This window comes from Taudactylus pleione, unplaced genomic scaffold, assembly GCF_031769625.1.
Source record: "Taudactylus pleione unplaced genomic scaffold, aTauple2 ptg001827l, whole genome shotgun sequence".
Classification (NCBI taxonomy): domain Eukaryota; kingdom Metazoa; phylum Chordata; class Amphibia; order Anura; family Myobatrachidae; genus Taudactylus; species Taudactylus pleione.
Window position 1 is genome coordinate 1,269,123 of NW_028286224.1, and position 19,950 is coordinate 1,289,072.

The 19,950-nt window shown below is 45.0% G+C and overlaps 1 protein-coding gene across 1 annotated transcript in view; it reads right to left on the reverse strand.

Annotated features, from left to right (window-relative positions):
- The window catches only part of DOCK2 (dedicator of cytokinesis 2), a 966,148-nt gene that overhangs the window by 97,879 nt on the left and 848,319 nt on the right, over positions 1-19,950 (reverse strand). Inside the window, exons 44-46 of the mRNA XM_088465050.1 lie at positions 17,297-17,383; positions 16,813-16,989; positions 11,026-11,109 (exon numbers count right to left, since the gene is read on the reverse strand). Of these exons, the coding sequence (XP_088321176.1) occupies positions 11,026-11,109; positions 16,813-16,989; positions 17,297-17,383 (348 nt within the window). The remainder of the gene's footprint in view (positions 1-11,025; positions 11,110-16,812; positions 16,990-17,296; positions 17,384-19,950) is intronic.

Genomic DNA, 19,950 nt, shown 5'->3' on the forward strand with positions numbered 1-19,950 from the left:
CTTGGCACTACTTTGTTGATGCACGTGCGGCTACTGCGCACACAATTCACAAACACAGAAAATAATTTTTTTTTGGTTTGGACTGGAGTGTACTTTCGGGGGTTACAGCACCCTTTAACGGTCAAGCCAGCCGGCCCTTTACTTATGACACAGGCGCACGCTTGGCACTACTTTGTTGATGCACGTGCGGCTACTGCGCACACAATTCACAAACACAGAAAATAATTTTTTTCTTGGTTTGGACTGGAGTGTACTTTCGGGGGTTACAGCACCCTTAATGGTCAAGCCAGCCGGCCCTTTACTTATGACACAGGCGCACGCTTGGCACTACTTTGTTGATGCACGTGCGGCTACTGCGCACACAATTCACAAACACAGAAAATATTTTTTTTGGGGTTTGGACTGGAGTGTACTTTCGGGGGTTACAGCACCCTTTAACGGTCAAGCCAGCCGGCCCTTTACTTATGACACAGGCGCACGCTTGGCACTACTTTGTTGATGCACGTGCGGCTACTGCGCACACAATTCACAAACACAGAAAATAATTTTTTTTTTGGTTTGGACTGGAGTGTACTCTCGGGGGTTACAGCACCCTTAACGGTCAAGCCAGCCGGCCCTTTACTTATGACACAGGCGCACGCTTGGCACTACTTTGTTGATGCACGTGCGGCTACTGCGCACACAATTCACAAACACAGAAAATAATTTTTTTTTGGTTTGGACTGGAGTGTACTTTCGGGGGTTACAGCACCCTTTAACGGTCAAGCCAGCCGGCCCTTTACTTATGACACAGGCGCACGCTTGGCACTACTTTGTTGATGCACGTGCGGCTACTGCGCACACAATTCACAAACACAGAAAATAATTTTTTTTTTGGTTTGGACTGGAGTGTACTTTCGGGGGTTACAGCACCCTTAACGGTCAAGCCAGCCGGCCCTTTACTTATGACACAGGCGCACGCTTGGCACTACTTTGTTGATGCACGTGCGGCTACTGCGCACACAATTCACAAACACAGAAAATATATTATTTTTTTAGCACTTGGGGGGAGCACCCCTGATGGACAGAGCACCCCCTGGACAACACTACAGCACCCCTTTAGGACTGGGACACTGCACAGGACTTTGGAGTGGACACTATGGAGAACTGACTGCACAACACAGTCCAGCCAGCCCCTATGGACTTTGAAGTAGTGGACACAGCCCCTATTAACAACAGCAGCACAGCACAACACAGCCAGCCCCTATGGACTTTGAAGTAGTGGACAACAGCAGCACTACACTACACTACACTACAAAGCACTAACTCCCACCCTCCCTCTTCACTGTCCACAGCCGAGTGAGAAAATGGCGCCGACGCGGGTACCTTATATAGGATCCAAAACCCGCGAGACTCGGAAGGCGGGATGATGACGTTTTGCCTCGATGTCAGATCCGAGTCAGGCGGGAAAAGTCGAGCCTGACTCGGATCGGACTCGGATCGGGGGGGCTCGGGGGGGTTCGGATTTCAGAAATCCGAACCCGCTCACCCCTAGTTTATAGACTCTGTATCAAAGTATATAGGGTAGCATTATCTATTCACATATTTAAGCTGAATACAGTGATTTACCATTTTTAAGTTTTTCTGCATTTTTATTTTGTAAAGTAATAATAAAAGACAAACCATAAAAGAATCACTGAAGAAAGTGATGAATTGCACCCAATAATTAAAGGACTATTCATTGTTACTTATTGTAGGTGAAAAGATTATTTTTCACCTACTATTGCAGAAATGCAGTAACGGACCTATGTTATATATCAAATTAATTGTTCTGTTTGTTCGTTTGTCCATTTATGCATTCGAACACCCCTGCACCAATTGGGATGAAACCAATGCAAGGTGGTCCAGTTGGATCCTGGCCAGGTTTTAGGGGGCTAGGGTCCCGGTCTGACCTCCTGTTGGTGTACGCTGGGCAGAACTTTGACCTGGGGAGCCTGGTCTGAGCCTTCCATGGGATGGATGTGGACGAAAACTTCCCAGATTGGTAACAGTGGATCCCAGAAAACATACTAGGGGGTTGAGGTCCCGGTTGGACCTCTGGTGTACACTAGGCAGAACTTTGACCCGAGGAGCATGTACTGGGCCTTCCTCTGGATGGATTTAGATGAAAACTTCACAGAGGGGTGGAAATTGATCTGGGATGCCTAATGGAGTGGTTGGGGTCCTTGTCGGACCTCACAGCGGAGTGTGCCGTGTAGAACTTTGACCCAGGGAGCCTGTTTTGGGCCTTCCACTGGATGGATTTGGACGACATCACATAATAAAAAACTTAAGTACTTGAAGATTTAAACCCAGGCAATGCCGGGTAATTCATCTAGTTCATCATAAAGGTAATGCAGGATAAAAAAGAGACTATTCATCAACGGGTCCATCCGGAACCGATAGTTAAGTATCAAACGCGCTGTGAGATGCGGCGGTGGATAATTAATTACTGGAGCACTTCAATATTGCTCAGGTGTGGGGGGACAGCTGCTCCGAAAACCAGCTGTTATTTTTATGACATTTGGAGGCTTTTGTTTAATTTCATATTTTCTATTGATAAACGTATAGCATGGTTTGCAGGACACAGTAAGAGAACTTGTTTAATGGTAAACTTCATACATGTTCTTTGACTGTATCTGGCAAAACTAACAGAATACCCCTCAATATTGAAATTTAGAATGGGGCAAGATTGTAGCCACATAACAGTGTTTTAGCCACAGTACCAGGTGTGTGACCAAGTCATTAGGAGATGTGGTCCCAGCCCCTGAGGCACGTCTGGCACTTCCTTACCTGCCTGAAAACACCATTGCACTACTATACACACTAGTGCCAGTCATGCCTCCTGCTCTCTGCAGAAAAATATGAGATATGGTAAGAACTTACGTTTGTTATCTCTATTTCTACGAAGTCCATAGGGTTCCACAGGATACCTTGGGGTATAGGTGTGACGTCAGTCATCGGGCACCATAGAGTTAAGCTTTCAGCCTCCCAGGATGCACTAGGGTCCCCCTCCTATACCCCGCCCCCGTGCCAAGGCATCTCAGTTTTGTACCAAGCCATAGGCCGGAGGAGGAGGAGGAGAAGGAAGAGAGAGAAAAAATATCTGGATACACACAAGAATCACATTCTCACCAGAGGGAGACGGAAAAACCGGTGACCAGAGCAAAGCCCATCTGCAGCACAGGTGCGACAGGGCGGGAGTCCTGTGGAACCCTATGGACTTTGTAGAAATAGAGATAACAAAGGTAAGTTCTTACCATATCTCATATTTTCTACTTCAGGGTCCATAGGGTATCCACAGGATACCTTGGGGATGTCCCAAAGCAGTATCCTTTAAGAGTGGGGACGCTCCTGTGCTGAAAGGAGAATCCACCACCCAAAGGAAGCATCCTGAGAGGCGAAGGTGTCAAACCTGTATGGACAGAGGACCACGTAGCAGCCTTGCAGATCTGGACTGCAGAGGCACCACGTCGAGCTGCCCACGAAGGACCCACAGACCTAGTGGAATGAGCCTTCACAGAAGGAGGAACCGGCAGGCCTTCATGAAGATAAGCTTCAGAAATAGCCATACGGATCCAGGCTGCCAAAGTTTGCTTTGAAGCAGGCCAACCCTTTATACGGAAGCCATAGAGGACAAACAAGGCGTCCGACATCCTAAACGAAGAAGTGCGGTCAACATAAGTCCTCAAGGCCCGCACAACATCCAAAGTGGCCTCACCCACTGAAAGGCCAGGTGAGCTAAAAGCCAGAACAACTATTTCCTCGTTAACATGAAACTGGGAAACAACTTTGGGAAGAAATTCAGGACGAGTGGTAACACTGCCCTGTTCCTATGAAAAATCAAGAAAGGGGGTCTACAAGAAAGAGCCCCTAAATCAGAAACACGTCTGGCCGAAGCTATGGCCAGAAGGAAAACAGTCTTAGCTGTTAGCCATTTAAGATCCACTGAGCCCAGTGGTTCAAACGGCGGTCCTTGGAGAGCCCTCAGGACCACAGTCTAGTCTCAAGGCGCAACAGGTGGAACAAAAGGCGGCTGAATTCGCAGAACGCCCTGCATAAATGTGCGCACATCAGGGATTGTAGCAATCCTACGGTGAAACCAGACAGACAGGGCCGAAACCTGTACCTTCAAAGAAGCAAGGCGAAGCCCATGGTCTAGTCCCGCTTGTAGGAAGGCGAGTATCTGAGACAGACGAAACTCCCGCGGTGCATAACCTCTCAGTCGACACCACTGGAAGAACGTATGCCACACGCGATGGTATATCCTCGCGGAAGACGGTTTCCGAGCTCTTAACATGGTACGCACTACAGAGCTGGAAAACCCCCTGGACCTTAACATGGCTGTCTCAACAGCCACGCCGTCAAAGACAGCCAAGTCAGGTCCGGGTGAAGACAAGGACCCTGCGATAGAAGGTCCGGTCGTAGCAGCAACCGCAGAGGACTGTCCACGGACAGACCCTGAAGGTCTGAGAACCAGTGCCGTCTGGGCCACGCGGGAGCTATCAACAGGAGCGTCCCACCTTCCTGTTTGAATTTCCGGATTACCCGTGGAAGAAGGGAAACCGGAGGAAACAGGTAAGCGAACCGGAATGTCCACCGGACGGACAGAGCATCCACCAGAGACGCCTTTTCGTCTCTTGTGTGAGACCCGTACACCGGCAACTTGTTGTTGTGCCGGGACGCCATGAGGTCGATCTCTGGAAGACCCCACTTGTCCACCAGAAGTTGAAAAATGTCCGGGTGCAGGGACCATTCCCCCGGATGAACGTCATGGCGACTGAGAAAGTCCGCCTCCCAATTTAGCACTCCCGGGATGAAGACAGCTGATATAGCCGGAAGATTGCGCTCCGCCCATACCAGGATCCGAGACACCTCTACGAGAGCCGCCCGACTTCGGGTTCCTCCTTGCCGGTTTATGTAGGCCACGGTGGTAGCATTGTCCTACTGGACCTGCACTGGGTGACCCTGGAGAACCCGATGTGCCTGCTGGAGAGCATTGAAAACCGCTCGGAGTTCCAAGATGTTTATTGGAAGCTCTGCTTCTGTCGGAGTCCACCTGCCCTGGAACAAGTGTGGACCCGAAACTGCTCCCCAGCCCCGAAGACTGGCGTCCGTTGTCAACAGGACCCAATTCGGTACCCAGAACGGACGTCCCTTGTTGAGGTGGGTCGTCTGCAACCACCAGGCAAGGGACAGGTGAACCTCCGGGGTGAGCACTATCGTCTGGGATTTTAGAGACTGAGACAGTCCGGTCCATTTGGACAGGATCAGGTGCTGCAGAGGTCTGGAGTGAAACTGGGCATATTCCACCATGTCGAACACCGACACCATGGAGCCCAGTAACCTCATCGCCGAGTGTAGAGACACCCGGCGGCTGTGCAGACAACTGCGCACCCTCGACTGTAAGGCAGAGATCTTTTCCCCCGTCACAAAGATCCTTTGCTGTCCCGAGTCCAATAAGGCTCCGAGGTGCAGAATCCGCTGAGACGGGATTAGAGTGGACTTCTGCCAGTTTATTAACCAACCGTGCCATTGCAGTAGCGCAATGGTCAGGTCCAAGTGGCGTAGAAGGAGCTCCGGAGATCCTGTCACTAATAGAAGGTCGTCCAAGTACGGCAACATACTGTGGTCGCTGCGAATTGCAAACCTGAGGAACCGCTGATGGCACAAAAGAATAGGGACATGCAGGTAAGCGTCCTGTATGTCCAATGACACCATGTAGTCCCCAGGTTCCAGTGCCAGAATGATGGACCGTAGGGTCTCCATCCGAAACTTCGGCACCCGCAAAGACTTGTTGAGAGCCTTGAGGTTGAGAATCAGACGATACGACCCATTGGGTTTCTGCACCAAAAAGAGATTGGAATAGAAACCCTGGCCCCTCTGGGAGAATGGAACAGGCACTATAACTCCAGCCTGGAGCATAGTGTGCAAGACCTTCCGCAGCTCCGTGGCCTTGTTCCGGTCTGATGGTAGACCCGTGGTGAAAAATCGAGCCGGGGGTCTGTGCCGGAAGGAGAGGGCATACCCGTGGGAGACCACCTCAAGAACCCAAGTGTCTGTCGTGGTGACCGACCAACACCGGGCGAACTGCAGCAGGCGGCCTCCCACTTTGGGATCCCCCAAAGGGAGGCCCGGACCGTCAGGCCGCAGGCTTGTCATCTGGCTTAGGGGCCGGACATCTGGTACTCCAGGTCTGCTTCCGGGGCTTGGCCGATTTCTTGGGGCCAGCCTGTCGGGGAAAAGATTGTGGTTTGGGCCTGCCCTGGGCCCTATAAGACCGAAAGGACGATGGTCCTGAACCAGAAGGGACAGCGGCCGACGGGAGACATGCCGATTTGGCTGCCGCCAGTGTGGCTACACTCTTGTCCAGATCTGGACCAAAGAGAACTTCTCCGTTAAAGGGTAACGCCTCCAAACCCTTTTTGGAATCAGCGTCCGCCTTCCAGGATCGCAACCACAAGGTGCGACGAGCAGCCACCGCTGCTGAAGAAATTTGAGACGCCAGGGTACTAATGTCTAAGGCCGCCTCGTTGATATAAGTGGCCGAATCACGGAGATTACCAATCAACTCCGCCTGCTCAGCTGGAATCGAAGGACGCCTCCAACGTATCTGCCCAGCACTCCATAGCTCTGGCAACCCAGTAAATGGCCATAGCTGGCCGCGCTGCCCCCCCCCGCAAGGGAATAAGCGGACTTCAGGCAGATCTCCACCTTGCGGTCCATAGCATCCTTAAGGGAGGACATGGATGGCATTGGTAATGTGGCACTATGGACAAGACGTGTCACATGAGAATCCACCTGTGGAGGGGATTCCCACTTAGCAAAATAATTATCCGCGAACGGATAAGCCACCGCCAGACGCCTCTGCGGCTGGTATCGCTTGCCAGGCTGTTTCCACGCCTCCTCTAAATGGTCCACCAACTGACCCGAAAGAGGAAAGACTGTGGCGTCACCCTTCACATCCTTAAAAAAGGCATACTTGGATTTAGCCGCTGGGGGAACTTCGTCCTCAATCACCAAGGCTGTGCGGACTGCCCGAATAAGTCCAGGAATATACACCTTGGACCTAGCGTCCGCTTCCTTAGTACGGAGAGGTTCCTGATCAGAAAGATCCAGAATCTCCCCATCATCAGACGTCCCTTCGTCATCCTCATAAGGAGCCGACAGAGACGCCACCGGCCGTTTATGTGGCCGCATCACAGACTCCCCTTGCAACACATCCGACAAGTGCTGTACAGAACTCATCAGGGAGTTAACCCACGCCGGCTCCTGAGAAACCGGGAGAGGGGAAATAGGGAGACTGCGGGGTACCACCAATTGTCTTGGGAAACCCTGCATGGGTGACGGAGACAGATCCATCTGCATAAACGCGGGCTGTGGAGCTAACTGGCCCACTAAGGTTGTAAGTGCCTGAGCAAAACAAGCTCAGGGCGGCTCCTGTACCAGTGCTGTAACCGTAATAGGCCACGGCAACGACAAACACTGCCGGCATAGGCCCTCCGCGCTACCCTCCCCCACCGCTAAAGGTACTTTACACGTAGTACACTGCAGCCGGAGAGGAAAGTCACTTTCAGACATGATGGTAGAAAGTATGTGACCCCTCTCACCAATTTTTTTAAAAAGGCGAGAGACCACCCTGCAGCACCGCACCGCAAGGGCTTTAGCAGAGAGAACAGGGACAGTAATAAGGCTGACAGTCAGAAAAGAAAGTACAGGCAGCAGCGCTAGCACAGTCACATACAATGCAAAGAAACTCAATTCCTGCACTAACAGTGCTGATAAATCAACTACACAGACACAGAGTCTGGTAGGACACAGCGCTGCATACACAGACCTGACCACAGCGGAGGAGAGGTATGCGGGGGGACCCAGACCACGATGCCTCCGTCCAGACTTCCAGCAGCGTTCACCATGCGTTCTGAAGATGGCCGCCGAGGAGCAGAGAGGAGGCTGGCCTGGGGGAGGAGCGCTGCCACAGGGCCAGTCGGCGTGTTGCAGAGAGGGCTGTGTGCAGCGGGGGAGGCGCCGGCTGTGAGACAGGGAAGGCGCGCTCCCCTGGCATGCATTTAACCCCTGGGACGCCGCAGCGCTACCGCTCTGTCGCGGTCCTGCTGTCCCAGGGGGGTAGTGGAAGCGCAGGTTAGTACCTGGCTCCACGCTGCAGCCAGTCCCCAGGGAGCCCCCTGCCTGGGGACTTCTGGACCATGTATCAGCGGGGACCCACCGCGGGACCCCGCTGCCCCCCTTGAGTCCGGCCATGGTCCTAAACATATGGGGTCACCGCTAGCTGTGACCCCAGATGCTTACCAGCATCCCCGGATCGGTACCGGCGTTCTGCTACCGGCGGGGGTGTAGGGAAGACAGCATGGACGTCAAAACTGACTGTCCATGCTGTACTTCCAGATGTGCAGCCACAGCTGCAAAACGAAAACTTCAGGGGCTCTTCATGGCCCCCTCTAACAGGTGCCTCCGACTCCGGCCGGGCACCGAACTAAACTGAGATGCCTTGGCTCGGGGGCGGGTATAGGAGGGGGACCCTAGTGCATCCTGGGAGGCTGAAAGCTTAACTCTATGGTGCCTGATGACTGACATCACACCTATACCCCAAGGTATCCTGTGGATACCCTATGGACCCTGAAGTAGAAAGAGCAGTGATGAGTATGACATACTTTCCACCATTCCCAAGAATTGGGACAAACATCCTAGCTGTCTGGACAGAGGGTAAGTTAGAGGTATATATAATAAAATAATGACCTGTTCTGCGATTAAGGAATACTCCTTGCTGCAGTTTTGACTAGATGACTAGATGTGATGCTAATCCCATCAGAAAACAAATGTTGAATCTCCAAAATTGGAAAATCTAGCAAATATTTACCATCTCCCACGCCTGGGTTGTTACAATACTCCATGCTAAGCTCCTGATTCTGCAGTTGTAGGACCTTATGGTTGTGGACATTTTTACTTCATCTTGTTGGTACAGTGTGTACATTCATGCCTCTGGTTGTGGTACCATCAACAGTATTCTTGAGCCCCAGTGCAGCGGCTTCCTGGGACCTCCTCTAGGCTGTACATGCATGCTATGGTGACATTATTTTTCAGCCCAATAACAGGTCATAAGTCCTGCAATCGCTTACCCCAGTATATATCCCAGTGCAAGATGTGGCCAGAGTACCATCCAAACCCACCATGTTGGGCCCAAAAGAAAACATGAGCATTATGTACCCAACCACATCCTTTCTGTACCCCTGCCCATAAATTAATTCAGCCTGCATTTGCCAGCCCATGCTTTAGATGCCAACCAGACTAGAGTAATGTTTCCTCCTTATTACCACTCTTAGTAATTCTGTTGAGCACAAATAATCTACAATGGGAGGAATTCATTAGAAATCAGGGAAGCAGATAGTGGAGATAAATTGTCTCATACACTTTCTCTTTTAATCATGTATTTTATGTCTAACAAACTCATAGGATATATTAGGCATCAAAAATATTGCAAAAAATTATTAAGTTCAGCAGAAAAATCCCTCTCTCACATAGACTTGCTCATAGTATGTTAGTCAATAAATGACTAAGTTCCCTAGTTACTGTATTATTAGATTTGACCTACTGTTTGTTCATGTGTGGCTTTGAATTCCTATTGTGACCAACTGCAAGGAAATGTGTGGTCTCCTTGTGGGACAATGGTTAAAGTTAGCGATACACTGCGCAATAATCAAACAAACCAGCTGTACAAATGACTGGTTTGAACAATTATCATTCAGTGTATGGACCTACATTCACAGTCTGAATAAGACTGAACAACGGTCTGAATTGAGTGAATTGAGATCCCCAATATAGACTGTGCTCCAATTATCAGGTCATGGCTCCTCCCCATGTCCTTCCTTTGGGTCATCTGCACTGATGGTGCTATGCATATTTCCAGCTAAAGTCTAGGAAAATTATTTTAAACTGCGTAGTCATAATGGACTTTGCACATATTGCAACACTTAATACAATGAATAATATTACAGAAACAATGGTCACATTTTATATAGTGTGCTCTTAGTAAGGCATATATTCTGCATGCTGTATTTTTATGAATAGTTACTTTAAGAGCCCAGATTTTATTTTGTGACCAAAGCTTCTCTAAGAAGAAGCAAATATTGTATATATTTCATAGCACATGACAAGTGCTTATCTGCAGTTATTGCTCTGCACTTATACTGTCACAATGACAGAATGATTAATAGTATTAGAAAAATGATATCTGAAAGTACAGTATACACAAACCATTTGCATATTTCCCTAGTGTATTATGCCAAGGTATTATAAATATGAGTGTACTGTAGGTTAATCTCTGAGGCAATTTAGTCAAATGGTGCATCCTACAGTAGCACTTATTTTCCCTGAAGAGCATGCAGATCTTAGGTAGCACAGATATATTTGTGCAGCTCTCAGTGTGGTATTCAATCACTAGTCCCATACCTGTGCCAAAATACATTGTGAATGTAATGTTAGGGTACAGATTTCCATTAATTGATATTCTACTATGCCTAGGCATGATAATGTATAAAATTAAGCCTTTGCGCAGTAAAAAAAAAAAAACTTTACTTAATGTAGGATTAAACATTGCCTAGAATAATACCTTAACCAATGATGCAAAAATAAAAGATGGATATAAGAAGACTATATATCTATAACGGATTCGCTAGAATCAGTGGACCCGAGCAGGGTGTCTGGAGACCTCAGGACGGTGTCAGGGGCTCAAGTATAGGGACAGAGGTTGCCACCACTTACACCAATGGGCTTAATCAGTGTTGGATTGAGCCTGAATGGGACCCTAATTGTGATAGTGGCTTTGGGGAGCTTTCATCTGGCCTTGACAATCCTCATTGATTATAAGAGCAGTTTCTGCCCCAATAAACAGAGAGGAGATGTGCTACTAAATCATCTCAATCTGGCAGTAATCATAATCATATTTTATTTTGGCAATGTCTGTGGCTGGTTAAGTAAAGAGTACAGTACCTGCCAAGCAATGAGATCCTTCAGTTTATTCAGTTTATCACAATCTCCAGGATGCTCTCGCATGTACTCATCAGTAAAGAAAGCCTAGAATGGAATAATAACAATTTCACATCTGCCGAAATCATAGCAATAATATCAACAACACAATTCAATTTCTCTTGCTACAATGAAATGATAACGTGATACAAAGGGCAATTGTATTGTTATATGACATTTAAAATGGCTAGACCGAGGCGGGGTGAGGTTAACTGCCATGACCACACAGTATAGCAGTGATTGCTTGCCACTGAGCGGGATATAAACTAAGTGCAAATGTTTCTGTTCTGGAGATCAATGATTTAACTCTTGGCATAACATAATTTTTCATTTGCAGGTTTAACAAGGTAGGGAGAACAAATGGAACAAAATAAAGACCTTCATGCAAAAAGAGTTTGTTCATGAAATATATCTATACAATACTTGTTGATATAAATAAACAAATCCTACAAGTTCTGCAAATTAAAAACTATTACATCTAGTCTCCTTGTGCATTAAACAGACCCTGTAGCGCTGAGTGTCTTTCGTGCAACGTTTTCCTTAAAATGGGTCTTTTTCATAAAGTGATGCGAATAGGACACACAAGCTGCTTATGCTGATTAGAATGATATGCGGCTTTCTGTGGGCGACTGCGGCTGTACAGTGTTGCAGCCGCTGACACTGTAATGTAGCATTTTGCATGCAGATGAACCCGCAGTCGCACGGCGCTCATGCGTTACTGTAGTGCACGGATGATGTACATCTGTAAATTATATATCATAGTGTCTCCTGGCAGATCCTATCACTATTTCTGATCTTTCCAAGAATGCATAGTGAATGAACTCAGGTATTCAGTAAGATTATTGGGCCTGAGCTTCTCAATGGTGCTTCGACCTTCCATACCGTATGTATAAAAAAACATAAGAGTAAGTGGGAGATTTCCTCTTGGGATCCTGAATGCAAGAAAGCAGTGTGGTGGACTTGGCACCTCTAGTAAATAGGCTTAAATACGTGCTTATATATATAGAGAGACTAAATACATTGCGGGTGCAGATTATGTAGAAGAGCTTCTAACTCAAAACTTCAAACAGGCAAGACTAGGTGAGATGATGACTTCTTTAAAGATATATACCTTTGTAATCTTTTTTGATAATATACAGGGATACACCCTTAATGCTGAGGATGTACTGTATTATTCAGTGATGGAGCGCTATGTAAGTCAGTCCTATGCGGGGTAAATATAGAAGTACTTGTACATCAGTGCAGCAGTGGTGCAGACACCCATCTGACGGCAAGGGAGTAAGCGAGCGAGAGAACGTTTACTCTCACAGCAGTCCAGAATGCAAAGCATGATAAATACGACTGCATAGCAGCACCTATCTGGCAGTAATCTATGACGGCTGCTTTGCGGTCGGAAATGGAGGGACTGTGGCAGATATACATGTTAAATCCTGGGGATGCTTAATATTTGCTGGTACGTACTTCCTGAAAACGAGGTGTATTTGGGGACATCCTGCAAATATTGTTTAATAAAAATACACCTCTATGTGAAAACTTTCACAAAATGTTGCATAAAGTATCCTATCTTTTAGTGTTATGCTCTCCTCCAACATTCCTACAGTATATACAGTATAGCCCATTTGTCTATCTATCAAAAAAGTAACCAGTACTCAGAATCATTCTGCTTTTATACCTAAATTCCGGGTCTGACCCGGAGGTTGGAACAGGATTTCAAGCGGATCAAACCAGGAATTTAGCTGGCGCCGACCCGGGATATTCCATAGTCCGCGCCATTCACGCCGGAGCCGGGTCTGCATTGACCCGGCTTTTCCGGCATTGAAGTGGACGCTTGGAGATGACGTCATCTCCAAGCGCCACTGAAGTCGGCCATTCGGAAGGCAAGCAGCATGATCCAGGTCATCGTGACCCGGATCGCGCCGTTTACACTGCAGGGTTTCACGTGTTGTTTCCGTGTAAAACCCTGCAAGTGGCCTGGGTTGGATTGCCGGATCACTCCACCCGGGAATCCAACCCTGTCCCCTATTACACCAAGGAGCAACCCGGGTTAACCCTGCAATAACCCGGGTTTTAGCTCTGGTGTAAAAGGGATATAAAGGTAATGGTAATCAGAAATACCTAAGGTTACTAGATACAAGATTTATAGCAGCTTCCCTACACTGCCTTCTTTTTTTCTCAACTAGAAAGACGAATTAAATTTATACCAAATGTATATATATTCTCATAAAGCACTTTGACTCAATTGATTGGTCTTCATCAAATAGCATACGCTTCGGCATAACATAATGATGGATAAAATTATATAATTAAGGGTCTGATTCAGAGTTGAGAGCAAATTAAAAACAAGCAAAAGGACCAATTTTCACCTTGGCAAAACCATGTTGCACTGCAGGTGGGGCCAAAACGTACAGACAGGTTTAAAGCAAAAATAAAGCTGTCCAGTATTTGTTTGTTGCATGTATAAGCTGCATGCAGAAACATTACATTAATTTGCACCACTTGCATTGCTACATGGTTTGTTCCAGGAGCAAATTGCTTCTTGTTTGCTCCTTTTTTTTATTTATTTGCTCCTAACTCTGAATCAGATGTTGCACAAGTAGTCCAAAACAATACAGAATTTTAACTAGTTTATATATAATATTTTATTTTATACTATACATTAGTTTATATACTATATAAAGATTGTAAGCTTGCAAGCAGGGCCCTTTTACCTCTTTGTCTGTCTGTTATCACACCAGAGCTAAAACCCGGGTTATTGCAGGGTAACCCGGGTAGCTCCTTGGTGTAAAAGGGGAGAGGGTTGGATTGCCGGGTGGAGTGACCCGGCAATCCAACCAAGGTAAATTGCAGGGTTTAACAAGGGAATAACCCGTGAAACCCTGCAGTGTGAACTGCGCGCTCCGGGTCACGATGACCTGGATCATGTTGCTTGCCTGCCGATTGGTCCAGCTTCAGTGTCACTAGGAGATGACGTGATCTCCAAGCGTCCACTTCAACGCCGGAAAAGAAGGGTCACTGCAGACCCGGCTCTGGTGTGAACGTCGCCAACTCAGGAATATCCTGGGTCGGTGCCGGGGAAATTCCAGGTCTGATCCGGGTTGGAACTCTGTTCCAAATCCGGGTCAGACCCGGAATTTCGGTGTAAAAGCGGTAATAGGCATTATTACTATTGTGTTCCTAATTGTAAAGTGCAACGGAATATGCTGGTGCTTTATAAGTAACTGTTACTAATAAAATGTATTCTTTTCAGTTCATGTTAGGCTAGGCACTTTGTTATTTTAAATGTAGCCAGACATTGTATAGTGCACAATGCCAAGCAATTCTCTTCAGGTATCAAAATCTGATCCATTTTGATCAGGTTGAATAAAATAATCAGGTTAGCCAATGGTCCCCATTAACACGCAGCGAGGAGGAAGCTGGAAGGGCACTATGCTATCTGATGATTGCTGTTCGGAGATGAAGCCACATGACAGGATCACACAAAGTGTGAATAATTGAGCAGATGGATCTGGTCTTTATCAGCTGTCACACATCTCTCTTTGTGGCTTTCTCCTAAGAATAAATGAATACTGGACAATTTTGTGCAGACATTTGGCATGAACTGTCCCTTGTAAATAGCTGACACATATCTTCTTAATTCTTATTATTTTCAAACCATTCTCTATCAATCCATTTCCAGCTTTTAAAATGCCTCTCAGCGACACTGTCTCCCGAGCCCAGAGAAGGCAGATTTTCAAGGACTATTTTTACACAAAGCATAATATTTTTGCCTTGATATTTTGTTTGGCTACTTTATTCTTTAACAATGATGGAGTTGTTAGATATCTTCTGATAGAATGCTTAAAACGTCTATCTGTCTGCTACTACATCACAATAGGAAATAATCTAGTGCTTGTGATATGGGATCCTAGCAGGGCTGCTGAGACACATTACAGGTCTGGGAGAGACAGGGGGCGTGGCCCAATGCTGGAAGACATAGCCACACCCCTTCAGAAAAAAAAATAATGAAGTCCTCTCATGGCAAAAGACAGCTATTTTTTTAAAGAATTGTCCTTTGCGATCGCAATTGTACATGGATATACATGGATTAGCGTCAGTATGCATGCCATCAGTTGCGGGATGTATTGCATCCAAAATGCTATGCTTTATACATCCCGCCCATAGTCAGAGAATTGTCTCTCATGAGTGCAGTATTGATGCAATATTATTCACTGTTGTATCATGTGGGATACTCTGCCACACTGCAGCCCTGCCAAAGACATTTGAGCAGTGTAACACATATGATGAGCGAGAAATGTATCTCAAATACAGGAGATTTATCTCAGAAGATTATTTCTTGAATTTAATACTTATTTGGTTTATGGCTCCTATTTTACTAATCTAATAAAAGCTATATTGTAACTACTTTGTATAAATGTATTTGGTATATTTGCTAAAGGTCGATTTGAATCAATTTTGATCATCAATTTAAAATTGAGCAACATCGATGTTCGATGTTGTGTTTCTAGGGCTAAATCACACATTTACTAACAGACAATTATTGATTTTTTTTTTTTTAAGTATTAGCAAATGTGTGATTTAGCGCCAGAAACACAACATCGATGTTGATCGATTTTCATCTATTTTAAATCTATCAAAATAAATTGACCTTTAGTAAATATACTCCTAATGGTGCATCAAAAAGGAGTTCTCTTTTTTCACTCACCTCTGTGAATCATCTTACTGAGTATGTTGTCATTCTTAACTCAAAGGTGCACCACAAACACATATAATTTAGCTAATATCGCTTATTACAAATATAGTTGGACATAATTACACACCTGTGCGAAATAAAATCCATTTAACTTAGATAAAGGTACTCCGGCACACACAGATGAACATCGGGATATTATAAATAAATGGCCAAGGTTTGTTGAAATCTGTTAAAATGATTGCATCTACCATGTTATACTAAGTGATCTCCATACAGATGCGCCCAGTTACATTGTGGGCATATATTGCGCCATGCAATTCCTCTCGCCTGCACATGCTATGGTACGCTATGGCGCTCACTGCGATTGCACCATGCATCCCTATGGAGGCGCGGGTGTGATCGCAATGTGCATATCCGCTCTTGGGTGCATGTCTCGCGCCATGCCTGGTGCGATTTGCTGCACTAGCGGTAAGGATGTAGCTTGACATATCTGTATTTGCTGATATCAAGTTGCACTACCGTAGATTCACCTTTTTTTTTATTTTGGGAGCAACTACCAATCTTTTACGAACTAAAGACATTAGAAAATCCACCAGATCATTCATATCAACACCATCAATGTTGGTCAATGGTGCGAGATTGTCCGAAGTGTATTTATTACATGCAAAAGGTGAGTGTAATTACCACATAGTGAGATGTTTCCCCACTTATGACACAACATACACTATTATGTGTTGTTAGCCTTCATTTTATTTTGTTTCATGTTGCAATACCGCAAACGAGTACCTGCCTACAACAAATTATTACTATGAGGTGTTCAAGGGTGCCACAAAAGGAAACCCTCCCTTTCATCACTGAAAGTCTCCATTTCCCTGATTGTGAATTCTAAACCACTGTTATTTATGCCAGTGTAGGTCCACAAAAACTTTTAAGAAGCAACTGAGCTCCTCAAGTTCTCATTATTTATTTTTGGTCATTCATTGATAAAAAAACAACAATTAACCTTTGGCTATGTGCATATGTTTTATAGTTTACCAGATTTTGGGCCGTGGAATTATTACCTTTTCATATTTTGCAAAGCCGCCCATGACTGCTGGGTCAACAATCCCATTCAGACACATAGATAGTGGGTTAATTGGCAGATTTTCATCCCTCTGGTATTGATTGATGAGCATCAGAATCTTTTCATTGGTTGCAGACATTGTTTCAATGGCATTTTCCAGGGGGCTAATGGTTGTCTGGAAAAACAAAAAAGCTCTACTAGTAGTAATAATTCCAGAATTGTTTTTTTAACCATGTTTAATTCTAACAATTTACAACTAATGATCTAGGTGAGATAGCACCAACTGGCAGCCAGAAGTCTGAGTGAGACCCACCAAGGCTTCTTGTCCTACCGGCGTAACATTACTACATTACATTATTGGCTTATTTACTAACAGTGCTACAAATACTTCTACATTTATACTCCATTATAAGACACATTAAACATGCATAATATTTCATGCCATATTTTTTTATTTTTTTTTACATTTTATTTATACATACATGTGACATTGATGTAACCTCAAACCATCGCAATATTCCAGGTAACCTGTAAGCCGTGACGAAAGTTGTCCTTTCAATCCACATGGACTATAAATAAAAACAGCAAAACAGAATAGCTGGTTAGAATGTACTGTATGCCTATTTGAAATAATTGAATTTTTTTTTTTTAATTTGTAAAACACAATAAAAACATGAAATAATACTAATATATGTGTAAGCTAGAGCTTACATTGTTATTATAAGAAAGTTGAAATAAAGTTTTTATAACTAAGCAATAATTTTTAAGCAACCATCACAGACATGGGAATCAAGTGATAAAACTGGAGGACCTACAGCATATATAAAAAAATATTGCAGGGAGATTTGTTAATTGATGAAGTTAGAACATTGTGGAATGGACACCTGGTATGCTAGCAGTCAGTGGACAGTCAGTGAGATCTCTGATCTCTGATCACGGGTGCAAATGGTGAGTTTCTGCATACAGCGCATGCCTAGAAAAATTGTTTTAGCATATCTCTGTCCTATTCTGAGTCGAATGGAAATTGGCCAGATCTGTTTTTCCATGAAATAAGGCATTTCAGGATGGGAACTGGGTGGTGACAATACAATCGCACGCAACCACTCTGATATGTGGGAGTGTCATGAGGGTGTAGTGGATGTGTATCAACAGCTCTGAGTGATTCTTAGTGGTGTGTACAGGGAAGAGAAGCCTGTTTCTGATGGGCCTAGTTCAAATGCCATTACTAATGATTATGGTTGCTCTGGGTGACATAAAAATCAATGAGTGGCACAGCTTCTCGATTGCAGGCGCACAAACCCCCCCCCATTAGCCTTACGGATTCTCACAATAGCATAAGGTAGAGAATAAGGCTTCTGCGGCTGCCCGCAACTACAGTCACTTTGTGTTCGACTCAAGATCAAGTGTCTCTATCAGTGTTTTGATTTTACTGGATCAATAACTGGAGCCTATTACATGACTGGACTCACCTTCTCTTTATAAATATACATTTTAAAAGGTTTGTGAAAAAAAAATTAAAAGTAGCAATGTAAATGAGCAAAAATACTTGCACAACATACAACTTATGGTGCATACACACAGGACGACCGTCAGCGATAACGATATCACTGAACGATCTCCTGGGTGTGCTGGATGATCAATATCGATCATCCAGCATACCACCCACGATGGCCAGGTGCCCGCAATCAACATTCGCGGGTCCCTATATTAACCTGGTCGATATCGACCAGGTTGGCCTGCATGCATGGTCGATGGACAATATCTTTATCGTCTATAGGTGCCCGCGCATCGCAGGTCGTTTGGCTCCAAAAAGTGAATGATAACTATAAGAACGATATCGTTATCATTCATATTGCTCACTTTTATCGTACCGTGTGTACCCACCTTTAATGTATGCAGTGCAGCAGGGCCGTAGCTAGGGTAGTGCGGCCGGTGCCATCGCACAGGGCACCACAGGTCAGGGGGCGCTGTTTGGGCCTGTCAAATTTCTGTTTATTATCATTCTTGCTTGTAGCTTCCTCTTATTTCATCCCCAGCATCTCCTGGCCTCTCCTATCTCTTCCCTGGCCCTTCCCCATGAAGCCATGGCCCTTTTTTGGGTGCATTATGTCCCTTTGAAAAGTGAGGGGGGCACCAATGCTCTTTCTGGCACGGGGTACCAAAAAGTCTAGTTACGGCTCTACAGTGCAGTACTCTATTTATGAATTAAGCAAGTACAGATACTAATGGAGCGTTGTGAATGGAACTGTAACCATTTCATAACAACATGCTCTAACAGCTATATGACCTGCAGAGCATGCTATATTTAAATAAGAAAATCAATTACTATTGCAAATCAAATTAATAATGTCTTTAGATGCTTCACTCATTCTGGTGTCAAGTGTTTGTAAGTTGAACAAAAATGCTCAAGAAAAACTAAATTTCATGATATTGCTTTGTTATCCACAAAAGTTTCATATTCAAGCAGTGAAGGATTGATTGCTTCAGTATAGATCAGCGATGGGGGCTTCAATCAAAACTTATCACATTAGGCTGCATTTGAACGTCACAATATTGCCTTATACAGTACTGTATATCTAAATTTCTTTCCTGGAGGCTATTATTGGCTTTATTTCCTTAAGATCATCTTATGACTAATATTAGATCAAATACAGGATTTCTCACCATTAGATAGCTATCCATCATGTATTTATTTATTGAATGTTAATACATTTTTTTTTTACTTTTAGAGTAACATTTTAAATTATAGCATTGCTAAATTATTCTCCACTCCCATTGCTTTCAGTTTGAATGCAATCAATATCTTTACTTTATTACATTTTATAATTATAAAAAAAAACATGATTGCTGTAAGTACATTTCTAGATTTGTTAATTTAAACACAATTGAAACGTAGTCCCAAATGGTGACAGAACCTTGTCAGGACCAGGATTTTACAATTTTTAATTGGAGTGAGAAGTGTGATAACAAGCAACTTGTATAAGGTTGGGCTCTCCACCACCTCCAAACGGGTTGGGCATGAAATGCCGATGGCCGGGAAGCAGTCTCACTAAATCCTGATGCCGCAAGCTTGAACGCTGAAGATGTCGACTGGGAATTGGGACCACCGGTCTTATCTTGGAGATTGACTCTGAAT